Source organism: Oncorhynchus mykiss, chromosome 19 (assembly GCF_057628025.1).
Source record: "Oncorhynchus mykiss isolate SJ-2025 chromosome 19, ASM5762802v1, whole genome shotgun sequence".
Lineage (NCBI taxonomy): Eukaryota > Metazoa > Chordata > Actinopteri > Salmoniformes > Salmonidae > Oncorhynchus > Oncorhynchus mykiss.
Genome location: NC_143040.1, coordinates 30,067,060 through 30,080,771, shown reverse-complemented (window position 1 = coordinate 30,080,771; position 13,712 = coordinate 30,067,060). Strand labels below are relative to the sequence as shown.

General features: G+C 42.2%; 1 protein-coding gene across 1 annotated transcript in view; it reads left to right on the top strand.

Moving 5' to 3' along the window:
* The window catches only part of LOC110497511 (neuromedin-K receptor), a 45,523-nt gene extending 33,983 nt beyond the window's left edge, over positions 1 to 11,540 (top strand). The window contains exons 4-5 of the mRNA XM_021573648.3: positions 4,928 to 5,124; positions 6,560 to 11,540. Coding sequence (XP_021429323.3) covers positions 4,928 to 5,124; positions 6,560 to 6,860 — 498 coding nt within the window. The 3' untranslated portion in view covers positions 6,861 to 11,540. The remainder of the gene's footprint in view (positions 1 to 4,927; positions 5,125 to 6,559) is intronic.
* Positions 11,541 to 13,712: the final 2,172 nt, after the last annotated feature.

The window sequence follows — 13,712 nt, the reverse complement described above, 5'->3', positions numbered from 1 at the left end:
ATTCCCCAAAATGGGCAACCCTACTTATATCGATTGTTTTGTTAACATTGCTCAGTACATGTGGTTGGGAATCATAACTGACTTGCCTAGTTAAATAAAGGTTGAATAAAATAAAAAATGGACAGCAATAGTCTAGCCTTGTCTCAGATTTTTGGGCAGATTTAAGTCAGGATTGAGGCTGGATCATTTAGGAACACTCAACACCTCTTGGAAAGCCATTCTGGTGTGTTTTTGGCATTAAAATGTATGTAATTGTTCCACTGAAAAATACAACTGCTCCAGGATGAGGTATTCAGAAGTCTGAGGCAGGGTTTCCTCTAACTGTTTCCCTGGGCTTTGCTCCTTTCATTTTTCTTTTGATCCTAAAACTCACTTTGCCGGTGATAAGCATACCCATCGAATGATGCTTCCACCACAAAACTTTTAAATGCTCTTTCTGCATCTCTCTTTTTCTCTCGCTATTTCTCTCTCCTTGTCAGTTGCTCTACATACTCCGGTTTTCCTTTAGTCTAACCAAGACCATTCAGCTCGCTTACTGAATAATTCAATGACCATTATACAAATGTAAATGATCATTAACATTCAGTATTTATAGCACAAGGTTTCTCCCCCTGTGTTAGTTTAAATCGACAGATGTTTTTTTATTTTTTTCCCGTTTGCTTTTTAAAAAATCTGCTTCCAAGTGGTTATTGTGAAATGTGAGGTCTTGAGGGCATAATATTGACAATAATAGGAATCTTTTAATTTTTTTTAAGGATCAACACTTTTATTTAGTGTAGCTTCTGGGTGTATAAATATGTATTCATATACTCTCTGGTTATTTGAGTAGACTGTATATTCAAATCAGTAGGTGTTCCGTAGGACTGAATTCCATGGATTTGTAGCTTCTTTGGTTTGAGCCAGGGTGAATTAAATATTCAGTATTTGTTTTGGGCTTTTGAAGGATTTCATGTCCTCACCAGGACTTGTCTTGGAAATGAATGGATCCCACATTAAAAACAGTACATTTGTTTGACATACAGTATGTGTTTCTAAACTATGCTTTTTTTTTGCCACATTCATAAATGTCTGTCACAACGTCTCTCAAAGAGCAGAAAGTACTGTACAGTCTTTTACATCAGTTGCATATATGTTTTTGAAAGAGCATTTTTATTTTTATTTTTTTGAACAAATGAGCCTTTTAAACCAAAAAGACAAAATCGGCCATTTTATTTTCTTAATTGCATTTAATAACCACTATCTTAGTTCTTATATGCAAAGGAAATAAAAACATGAAAATGGACTGCACTGAACATAACTCTTAAGAGAGGATTCTAAACTCTACATAACAGATGGCCTGGAAAGTGCTCATCTCAACAGAGACTCCTTTTGAGGTTTAAAAACACCCTTTAACTTACCCAGCTTACAGTGATGAGGTTGGTGTTTGTTTTACCTCGCAATCAGTGGACCCTAAAACCAAAGTCTTTTTTTTTTCAGAGAATTGCATGGAAAACGGACCATTAAACACTTATTTCCGAACATTTTCACCGGAGTTCCGGAGGCAGCGAGAGGCCATTGGAAGAAACCCACTGGGCACGTACTGGTTGAATCATAGTTGGAGTGCCATGAGATGGGCGGTGGTTGGGACTACTTCATTGGTTCCCTTGAACAAGGCTCAAGCCCAAACAAGTACACTTGAAATGCTCTATTTGAAAGTAAACAAATACTATTTCAACCCAGGTCTAGCAGAGAAAAAAAACAAAACCACCAGATCGTCAAAACCCTGTATGGGGGAGTGAATGTGTGTGCGCGTGCCTGCAAGGGGTCATGGGTAACCGAGTCACCACCAAGACTAATGATTGCTGACAGCAGGCGGTTGCTTCAGATTGCGTAAATGGGGAGTGCAAAAATGAGGTATAATCAACCCACCTCATCACCTACCTAATCAGACAGTTACTCTTTCTGCGGCACCCATCGCTCTTTCCCTGCCACCCTACGGCGAGTGGCACTTATGAGTAAATATGTCCCACTCCTCTCCCTTTGAATGAATGCATACCTGATCCATTCTTGATAGCTCCGCAGGCTTTTAGGTTGTATTTATCCTCACTTGTTTTTGAGCCTCTAGCTCCCCTGCTCTTCAATGTGTGTGCTCGAGTGTTGCACGAGATGCCAGTTCATTTGCTGGTTCTGGGTTACACTGTACTTTACATTTAGTTTTGCGCTGCTGTGTGTGTGTGTGTCCGCGTGCGTGCACATTAGTATGCATTCTTATGTGTTTGTGAGTGTGCACTCGCATGTGTTTGTTGCTGGGACTGTGTCTGTATTCTTTTACCCAGTGGTCGATACATCCCCTAGCTCTTTATCTTCATAGCGTACAGATTATTAACAGGGAACCAAACCCACTTAACATAGACAGAATCCATATTGCTCCCGCTAACCAGCCCAGCAGTAGTGTTACTAACACATTCTGTGACCTCTCTAGTTTTCTCCCACGCCACAGGCTTTTGTTTTGTTGAGCTGTCCGCTCATTTTAGCCACAAGTGTCCTCTAGCAAGTAAATGTCCTTTCTCCTTGTCAGAGAACAACCATCCTCCATTTTTATCTCTGCTTGCTGACATGGAAAAGTGTAAACACTTCTTTAAGGTGTGTGTTGCTGTTATTTGCTAGGAGTAACATTTCTTTCAGATTACAAAAAACGATTGTCCTGGAAAAATCTGATGGAAAATAATCACATTGATTTGAAAATGGCTGTTGTCCGCTTATCTTACTAACACTTAAAAACCCTGACTTATCAACTGTCTCATTTGCTGTCCTCAACTGGTCAGAAGTAGTGCACTTTAAAGGAAATAGGGTGCCATTTGGGACACCACATTTGTCTGTGACATGTTGACTACATGACCGTTGTTTCTATTGGTTATTATAAGACATGACCACATGTAGCCACGGGCAGTGACTGGCATTTTACTAGGTATGCTAGTATTGCTTCCTTATCCTTCCAAGAAACACTGAAAACAACACATTTAATGTACTGTCCTTAGGTACAATACCATTGATGAGCCAGCCAGACCTGGGTTTGAATAGTATTTGTTTTCACTGAAATACTTTGAGAGTTTAGTTTGGCGTTGCCGGGAGTGCCAGGTTGGGTAGCGTTTGCATTGGTTCCAATGGCTCCATCAAGCCACACAAGCTCAATCAAGGACAGAAAGAAAACAAGTACTATTTCACGTCATGGACATGAGAAATATAAGATTATCTTGCCTTGTTTCAATTATTGTGCAGGCATCCGTGAACTTCTGTCACTCCATATTGGCTGCCAGAAATAGAGATGAGGAACATTTGTATTGTATTTTAGTTCTCTCCGGGTGGTTTTCCTTCATTTTTTTGCTCTCTGCCTGTCTGGGCTCAGTCGTGTGGCGCACTCTGAACTTTGCTTTTCTGAGCTTTTATGAAAAGTCCTTCTGTTGAAGACAGCCAACTCTTTTCCCATGCTCGTCCAAAGACAGACAGACCACACCTGCCACTGTGTACGCTACCTGTATCCACAATGCTACAGGACATGGGAAGATTGCTTTATTCAGGAAATCTACCTATCTTTCAATATTCAACCGTTTTCAGTATTATTTTTAATTTGACAGTGACATTGCTTCTTTTGTACCGTACACTTACTGATCCAGTAAGTCTTTAGGTGTAAATTTTCCTTGATGTTCATCAGTTTTTGAACAAGTCCATTCAACCTTGAGCATGACCATATTTTACGTTTGCGATAACAACTCCTACCACCATCTAGCAACCACACCATTGTGCAGTGTACCTACACAAAGCTAAGGGCTTTGTCCCAAATTGCTACCTATTTAACCTAACCCATAGGGCTCTGGTCAAAAGTAGCGCACTATATAGGGAATGTGGTGCCATTTGGGACAAATCCAAGCTCTCTCTTCAGAAGAGAAGTCATGTCCTGGGGATTCAAAGGGGGGCTAAGATCTTTCCTGCCAGTCTCTCGGTAGGCTGAATGGTCAGCTTCTGTTTCTTTAATCTTCGAGGCCACAGGTCCTTTTTGAGGAGGAGAAGAGAGATGTGCAATCATAGCAGTCTTTCCGCAGTGGACACAAACGCATGCGCGGTGCACGCACACTCGCATAAAGAAGCTCTGTTATTATCTCCTGCCTGTCGGATCTGACGCCCACCTGGAGAAAAGATCACCCCTTAGTGTGAAGAGTATCGACCCTGAGAAACGTCTTCAGTCTCTGAAATACTTCTGGGATTGTGGTGCAGACTACAGAATACCACCAACTGGTGATAGGAAACTGAAAGCTGGAGTTCACTTCTTCCCATTTCAACCGTGTTGTTGTGTCTTTCAGAAACTGTGTTTTTGTCACCATTTTCTCCCTGAAGAAAATTGAGGTTTAAAAAGGCCAGTGAACTGGGGTGTTTTCTTTTTTTTAAGCAAGATATCTAACCACCACTTTATTTATATATCTATATCTACAGTAGCATACATTTTAGTTTTGAAAAGTGCAAAGAGCAGACACACAGACAGGGCTTTTTCACTCTGATGCACTTCTTCCCTAACCCTGGCCTATTATCTTTGATCATTGTAGCCTGTAAGTTTACTCATATACACTCCAGCTAGTCAGAGCTCCTACCTGGCTCATTAAAGCACACACACACACACACACACACACTGGAAGAAGGAAACCGCAGACTAAAGCTTCATTTCCCTTCTCCAAATGAAGGAGAGACAGCGCTCTCTCTGCTCTCCACAGAATAATAACCGCAGAGTGCACTTTACAGGCTAATTAGCTTAATTTGTCTGGCTGATCGAGTGGTAGGAGAATGTGTCTGTTTATCAGCAGATGCCACCCAGTGTCCAGACAGCTCGCCTCACGGGGTTGAACGAGAATTGAACTAATGTTACCTCACACCTCGCATCTCCCTCCCTCACCTCCAGGTGGTCAAGATGATGATCATCGTGGTGGTGACCTTCGCCCTCTGCTGGCTGCCGTACCATGTCTACTTCATCGCGACGGGCCTCAACAAGGCTCTGATGAGGTGGAAGTCCATCCAGCAGGTCTACCTGTCAGTGCTGTGGCTGGCCATGAGCTCCACCATGTACAACCCCATCATCTACTGCTGCCTCAACAGCAGGTAAGGAGAATACACACGTGCACACAGGCAGGCAAGCAGAAATGGGAGCAGGCACGGGCAGAGGTACATACACCCACGTGTGCGTGCAAACGTAGGTACATGTGCGCACACACACACACCCATATAGCTATATTTTCATGGTCGATGGTTGGAAAGGGCATGGAAATGATATGTATGCTTTTGGCCTGCCTCTGTATAGGTTCATAACAATCCTTGAAAAACAACTAAGGTGCATTAGAATGTCGAAGCTTTGAACATCCGGTAATCCTCCAAACACTGCACGAGAGACATGTGCTTCAACAAAGGTCCAGGGCATGGCAATCCTGATAACATGTCCTTTTGTGAATTTCATGCACTCTTGAAAATGCAAAAAAACAACTTCGAGGACATCGTTAAGGAATGCTGACGAGACCTGGAAATCAAAGCATGGTTTGAAATTGGTTACCTTTGTATGCTTTTTGAACATTGTTCTTTAAACCACTCAGTGCCTGCGTGACTCATTCTTTCTGCAAACAGGAACAATGCAGGTACAGAACCTGGAGGTATGACGTCAGGTGTAGTCCTATAAGACCCTCTCAGCGTCACCTCGTGTACACACACACACACACACACACACACACACACACACACACACACACACACACACACTCACTCACACAAACCTATACACACGTAGCTGTATTTCCATGGTCAATTAATCCTAATGCCATGAAAAGAGCATGGCAATTGTATATCCATCGAGACAAGCTCTGTGCCTTAGTCTTTCCTTTGCCCGGCCTCAGAAATCTCATAACCAAATTAAATACAGAGCAAGAACTCCCTTGAAGGAGCTTCAGTGCTCTGAATGCAGAGTCTGAGCGTTGATGAATGCTAGCTTGTGAATGAAGCTCCCCAGTGCACTTAGGTACACGCAGGCAATTATCTAAAGCACATATATAGCACTCTTACCATCAACACAATCAGGCTATTCATGAAGGATGTGCTGTGTGGTTGCTTTGCCCCCTTTATGATGTGTATATATAAAAACAACATTTAAATCTTTCTTGGCTATTATTAAGTAAGCCTTGTCTGAGCCAAAATGGCCAATAGGGCAGGAGCCTGTTTCGGTAGAGGTGAAGCAGCTTGTGTGCTTTCGGTTGATGATTTATGTCATTATACAACTCTCTCTTCAACCTCCCTGCACTGTATACATTGGTATGTAATTTGTTTACTCCTGCCATATGAAAACCTGGATTGTGTTCAGTACGTGGAAAATGTTTTGGAAACGTGGTGGCATGGGTACTGTGCTACTTTAACTCTTCCAATAGGAACACAGATTTTCCTTTTCCGTTGGAAAACATTTCACAACAGCGTGCCCTTGAACACCACCCCGTTTGTAAAATCACATGTCATTCACACCCCTGCCCCCCTCTCTATTCGCCCCTTCCCCCCCCAGGTTCCGGGCCGGCTTCAAGCAGGTCTTCCGCTGGTGCCCCTTTGTCCAGGTGTCCAGCTATAACGAGCTGGAGCTGAGGGCCACGCGCCTCCACCCGGCCCGCCAGAGCAGCATGTACACCTTGTCTCGCATGGATACCGCCGTGGTAGTGGTGTATGACCCTGTAGACAGAACAAACAACCAGAACCAGGCCAGGAAGAAGAGCTACGTCAACCCTAGAGTGGAAAACGGGCTTGGTTGCAATAGGAACGGGGCCAAGGCAGGCTGCGCCCCCAATGCTGAGGCTGAGGACTTCTCCTAAAGGAGGGCCTACGAGAAAGCAGACAAACACACTGGCATGTGTTCACACACGCAGGCATGTATAGAGTGGTAACTTATACTGTGTACAGTACATGCAAAAACAGGTAGACATTGCAAACATGCATACAAGACATGCTGTCCCTGTCAATACACACACATGCAAACACATACTTTTCAAAGAGTTCAGAGAAGATGGCAGAAAACACATTTTAGATGAGAAGCAGGAATTAATTGTCAAATATAACCATCAGATAACATATTGTTGTACGGTCTGTAATACTGAGTGCACTGTATATAAAAACATGCATACGAAAAAATATACAAAAAATGCCTGGCCAAGTGACATCCTGAATGTAAAGGCTACTGAGTGTTCAAAACATTATGAACACCTGCTCTTTCCATGACATAGACTGACCAGGTGAATCCAGTTGAAAGCTATGATCCCATATTAAATCCATTTCAATCAGTGTAGATGAAGGGGAGGAGACCGGTTAAAGAAGGATGTTTAAGCCTTGAGACAATTGATACATGGATTGTGTGTGTGTGCCATTCCGAGGGTGAATGGGCAAGACAAAAGATTTAAGTGCCTTTGAACGGGGTATGATTGTTGCTATCAGGCGCACTGGTTTGTGTCAAGAACTGCAACGCTGCTGGGTTTTTCATGCTCAACGTTTTCTGTGTGTATCAAGAACGGTCCACCACCCAAAGGACATCCAGCCAACTTGAAGCATTGGAGACAACATGGGCCAGCATCCCTGTATAATGCGTTCGACACCTAGTGTCTCAAGGTGTCGAACACATTTTACAGGGATGTTAGGAAGGTGTTCTGGATGTTTTGTACACTCAGCTCCAAATGTATTGGGACAGTGACAATTTTGTTGTTTTTGGCTATGTACACCAGCACTTTGGACGTGCAGACTGTCAGCTTTAATGTGAGGGTACATTCGTCCCTATCGAGTGAACCATTTAGAAATTACAGCACTTTTAGATATATGCCTGCTAGATACCAGACAGAATACATTTTGGGGAGCGACCTATATCTTTAGGTAGTGTGTCCATAGTTACCATTTGTAGCAGTGGTTTTTAGCTGTAGTCTTACGTAACGTATAGAATGACTGGTCCCAGTTTAAACAAACTACAATTTATAAAGGCTTCATATGGCATACATATAGTCTTCATAACCACTACAAATTCTACAAAGTCTTATGTCATGTAGTTACATCATGTATAGAATGACCAAAGTATCCCATCTATCCCTCCTGTCACACCCTGATCTGTTTCACCTGTCTTTGTGATTGTCGCCACCGTCCTCCAGGTGTCGCATATCTTCCCCACTATCCCCTGTGTATTTATACCTGTGTTCTCTGTCTGTTGCCAGTTTGTCTTGTTTGTTTAAGTCAACCGGCATTTTGTGTCTCAGATCCTGCTTTTTCCAGTCTCTCTTTTCTCGCCCTCCTGCTTTTGACCCTTGCCTGTCCTGACTCCGAGCCCGCCTGCCTGACCACTCTGCCTGCCGACCTGTACCTTTGCCCCCCTCTGGATTACCGACCTCTGCCTTACCCTGATTCTGCCTGCCACTCGGTACCGTTGCCCCACCTCCGATTTACTGACCCCTGCCTGCCTGCCGACCTGTCTATTGTCTGCCCCTGTTGGAATATTAAACTATTGTTTATTCGAAGTGGTCTTTATCTGGATCTTACCTTCATACCTGATACCTCCATTATGCCCCAATTGTAACCTCTATAGCAACTTAGTGATTTCCGTGTTAAGTGTTAGTGTTTTTCCTCCTACATGGTCAACGTTAGGTCACCATTAGCAAAAAAGCAAACTTAATGATTACACAAATTTGCACATAAATAACTAGCTAATTGTTTATTTAAAGCGGCGGTCATTGATCTGAATCTGAATGCTTAGTACAGCGTAAATCTTTTTTGCTGCTAATGTTTTAAAGCAGTATCCATATTTTTCTATGTTTGAGTAGCTTTGTGTTTATGCACGCTTTCAAATAAGAAAACAATTGCAGGAAAAACTGTTGCGGAATGGAATTAAAATAGCAGACAGTTTTTACTACTACTTTTCTTTTGCCTTCATATTCCCATTGAGAAGTGCGTCACCTCCTGCATTGTACTTACATATAGTACTGTAGCTTTGAACAAAATACCCACAAGGAGGTGTTTAGATGATCTTGTGCGTGCGTGTGCCCACGGAGCAGAGTTTTCATGATCACAGTGTGTGTGTGTGTGCATCCACAGTGCAGGGTTTATATGACCACAGTGTTTAGAATCTAGATGTTAGGTAAAACTTTGGGCCATCAATTAGATGGATGCCATAGTGAAAGAGGGTTGCCATCCCATCACTTCCAGTAAGGGGTAGTATTTCTTCCCTGAGTGTGTGTGTGTGCTTGCGTGCCCCTACTATATATATGTATGTGTATGCGTGTGATCCTTCAGGGTTTAAATCAAGTGCTGGCACTAGCACTAGGCTTCTCTTCAGCCTTTGTCTTGTTTGGCTCGACACGCCAAGAGAACAACCATGTTTGGTTTAGGGTATTTCTTCCCCTGACCAATGAGAGCGAGCCGTGTTATACCCAACAGCCAAGTGCAGTATAATGACAATACGTGCCATAGCTCAGGTTCCACGACTGTCTGATAGGGGGTCTCCTGCAAACTCCCTCAGGGGGCAAAGATAATTCAAAGCCTGAGGCACCGGTCTCACCTTGGCCCCCCCCAAGGCCCTTGTAGACGGTGAAGTGTTGTATTATTTTTTTCTCTGTCCAGATGACAGACTACCCACCTGTGGCCCTCAGCTTGACTTAAAGATAACATGAAAATCACAGCTGTGTGAAGGGGGGGGAGAAGAAAAAAAATCATCCTGCTTTTTGCCGGTGTTAAGGTAACAAACTGTATACACAACAAGTCACGTTCGATAGCGTTCATATATCAATGGGGTTGCATCGCTGTGACAGGTGGCATCACAAGTGATGAAAATGTAGTTCTTTAGTTTAATCCTTGAGCATGATACCAAACGCCAATGAGTCGGTTAATCAAAAGATAATAAGAGCATTATAACTTTGATCAAAGACATTTCTAGATGTTTTTTTCATGACACGCACTTTTGTTTGTTTTGAAATGAGCTAATGTGACCAGTTGATTTGATAGTGATGTAAATGCATATATTACAGTGAAATCAGGCTGGATTCAGTTTAATATTGCCATTCTGTGAGGATATCTCCAATGTTTCCTTACCCCAGACGTGAAGTCAACATGGTCTTACCAGAATATGTAAAGATAGTGACGTTAAAACCACTGTAGTTATATACCATTTAATTTTCGATGTATATCACTTAGTGACATTACTTACGTCACTATAATGATGTATTCAACCATTGTAGTTATGTGTCACCTAATCTGATTTGTTACTTGGATATCACTTAAGATGACATATTACTCTTATGTCATTATAATGGCGTATTGTCTAAGATTTAGGGACATGTTGTCCTATAACGTGTCAACATTCTGACATATTTCTAATGAGGTATGTCTGGTGTGGTGTTTGCTGGAGTATGCCAACAGAATGTTCTAAGCCTTTATGAAAGAATGTAAAGAAATCCTATATTTGCGTCATATATTTCATCACCTGTTGTCATGATGCGTCTTAGCTCCTTGTATTTATCATTCAATCCCATTTTTTTTGTTGATAGTGTTATTCGTGAAGATATGGTTTGATACATCAAGAAAATACGGAAAGAAAAAAAAACTGTTGCGATTGTCAGTCATGTTACTGAAGACGGTGTTTTACGTTTAATGTATAACTAATAGTGCCTCTATCAAATGGTAGGTCTTTTTGCTTCGCAGTTGTCCAGATTAACTGATGTGACAAGACTTAATTGCAAAGGGCCCTGGATAAGGATATACCACAGTGCAATCAGTCACAACAGCTTCACAAACACTCCGTGCTAAAGGCAGCATACGGTATGCAACAAACTCCCAGTTGACATAAGCTGTGTAGTGATGTAACATTGGCGTAAGATATTATGAATGTTCATGTCGTGCTTATAAAGTTTTCATGTGATGCTTATGCATGCGGTACAAAGTATTTCTGCATAACTTCTAAAGTTTGATTTTAATGGGCCAGTTTCATGGACCCAGATGAAGTTTATTCATGGGATCAGATGTTCCTTTGAATAGGCTTAGTCTGGGTATGTGAACCCAGCCTGTACTAAACCGTATTGTTTAAGCTTAATGTCAAGGTTCTGTCTATGCTCTTATCACGAATGCTTACATCTACACAACCCAAAATATTGAATTGAACTGACTTTATTGTAATTACATTCCAAATTGACGAAACGTACACGTGGAGAATCCTGTTTGCTCAGATTGAAAAGTGTTTTATGGAGTTCTGCACATGTACATTTACAAGCGCCATATGAACAGTGACCAGTAGCATGTGTATAACTTGCAGTGTTTCACAGTGATAACAGTAACACAGGGCTTACCAATTTAAGACTTGTAATCATAAATCAATCCATTCAATTCTGTACATTGTGAACACTTTTGCGTTAGCTATTTATGACCTACTGGTGGAGTTTTGGTTGACTTTCGTCACAACGTGGACTTTGTCAATGTTGATGTAACGTGTTTGGCTTAACGTGATCCTGTAAATAAAATAGTGTTGTTCTTTATTAGGTGTCCCTACTAATTATTCTTGTGGATGCTGTGTCGACATTCTGTGGTATTTACATGACCATTGTGTAGTTGTGGAAGTCACCCACTAAAATACTACTTGACTAAAAGTCTAAAAGGATTTGGTTTTAAATATACTTAAGTATCAAAAGTAAATGTAATTGCTAAAATATACTTAAGTATCGAAAGTAAAAGTATAAATCCTTTCAAATTCCTTATATTAGGCAATCCAGATGGCACCTTTTTTTTTTTTAAGGCATACTCCAGGACTCCATTATTTACAAATGAAGCATTTGTGTTTAGTGTAGTATTATCTAAAATAAGGACGAATGACAACTAGGTTCTAGCTCCAGCATGTTTACTAACCTAACCCTCGCATGTCATACATAGGTACGGGTACCCCCAAGGGACATCCTACTACATCTTCCTCTCTCCCATGAACAAGAACTCAACATGCATAACCACTGAAGCATAACTGACATGCAATTTGGAAACCAGTATTATTCTCTAACATGCTACTTCCCATCCTGCAACAGTATGAAAGCATTAAATCACAGAGTATGTACATTAACTTAGGTACAGTCTCTTTTTGCTGGGTATGGTCCCCCACAGTATGTTTTCTCTTCACGTAACAGTCTTTCAGCCACTCTGGTGGCTTCACATCCCTTTTTGGGCACGTTTGTGGCTCTGTGAGCATTCTCTCTCCATCACCATCTTTTTGTGCATTTTCTGTGGTCTCAGTCTGTGTGGCTGGTAGAGCTCTGAGGTGTGTTTTGTTCCTTCGTACCTCTTCTGAGCCTGTGTCCACCACATAGGAGCGTGGGGCATCCGCTTTCTTCAGCACTATTGCTAGTGTCTTTGAGTTTGTAATCCACACGCGTTGACCTTCGGTCAGCTCTGGCTTCTCCATAGCACGGTGTCTCCGATTGAAGTCTCCGGTTTGCGTTTGTTTCTGCCGTTTGTCCCTTTCAGCGAAGGCCTTCCTGTTAGGCCATCGGGGTTTAAGCTGAGCCGGCGAGGCAGGAAATGGGGAACGCAGTCTCCTGCCCATCAGGAGCTCGGCGGGCGACGGCCCATGATGTAGTGGTGTAACTCTGTAAGGTAACAGAGCCCTTGTTCTTTTTCAGCAGTCCCTTGACTGTTTTCACAGCTATCTCTGCCTCACCATTACTCTGTGCATGGTAGGGGCTACTGGTCACGTGTGAAGTCATATTCTGCAGGGGACTAATGCGAAATCCGTCAGCACTAGCCACTGGCCTGTCCGTGTTTGCGCCAGTGCCCGTTGAACTTGAAGTCGCAAACCCTGAAATCCCGCCAGCTTCTTCCTCTTGCAACATGTTGCTTAGCAGTAACTTAGTCCTTGCTCGTTAGCTAGCAAAATAATGATATGCGCTGTTTTATCTCCAACACTGCCCTCCCTGCTTTGAAACGGCCTGAATGTATGATTTACTTGGTACGTCCCTCACGTTTATGTCAATTCTAAAACCACTTCTGACACCATGTAGTATTATCTAAAATAAGGATGCGCGACAACGAGGTTCTAGCTCCAGCATGTTTACTAACCTAACCCTCGCATGTCATATATAGGTACGGTGTGTCCGCCAGATCAGTGTCCGTAATGTTTTCTTGATAAGTGTTTATTGGACCATTTTCTTGTCCTGCTTAGAATTGAAAATGCAACAAGTGCTTTTCATTGTCAGGGATAATGAATGGATGAAAAAGTACATTCTTTTCTTTAGGAATGTAGTGAACCGATAGCCCAAAAAACTACTTAAGTAGTACTTTAAAGTATTTTTACTTTAGTACTTCACATCACTGCCATTGTGTTGTGGAATTTAGCTACTGCAGTTTTCCTACAAAGAAAAGTGCTTCAAGGGTTGTCTGGGATTCAAACAACAACGTGTTCACCCCACCACGTTTTGGCATCCCTTGTGGATGCTCTGTCAACATTCTGTGGTACAGTATTTACATGATCATGATGTTGCAGAATTTAGCCATTGTGGTTTCCCTTGAATCTAAACTAATTGTTAGTGGCGTGGGGGACTGTCAAAACAAAGCGGATATCTAACCAATTATCCTCAACTAAAGTCAAACCGATGCTTTCCTACTAGGAATCAGCCGTGCCAATGGTCGTGGAAGGGGATATTAGTCAATCGCTCACCCAATCGGAA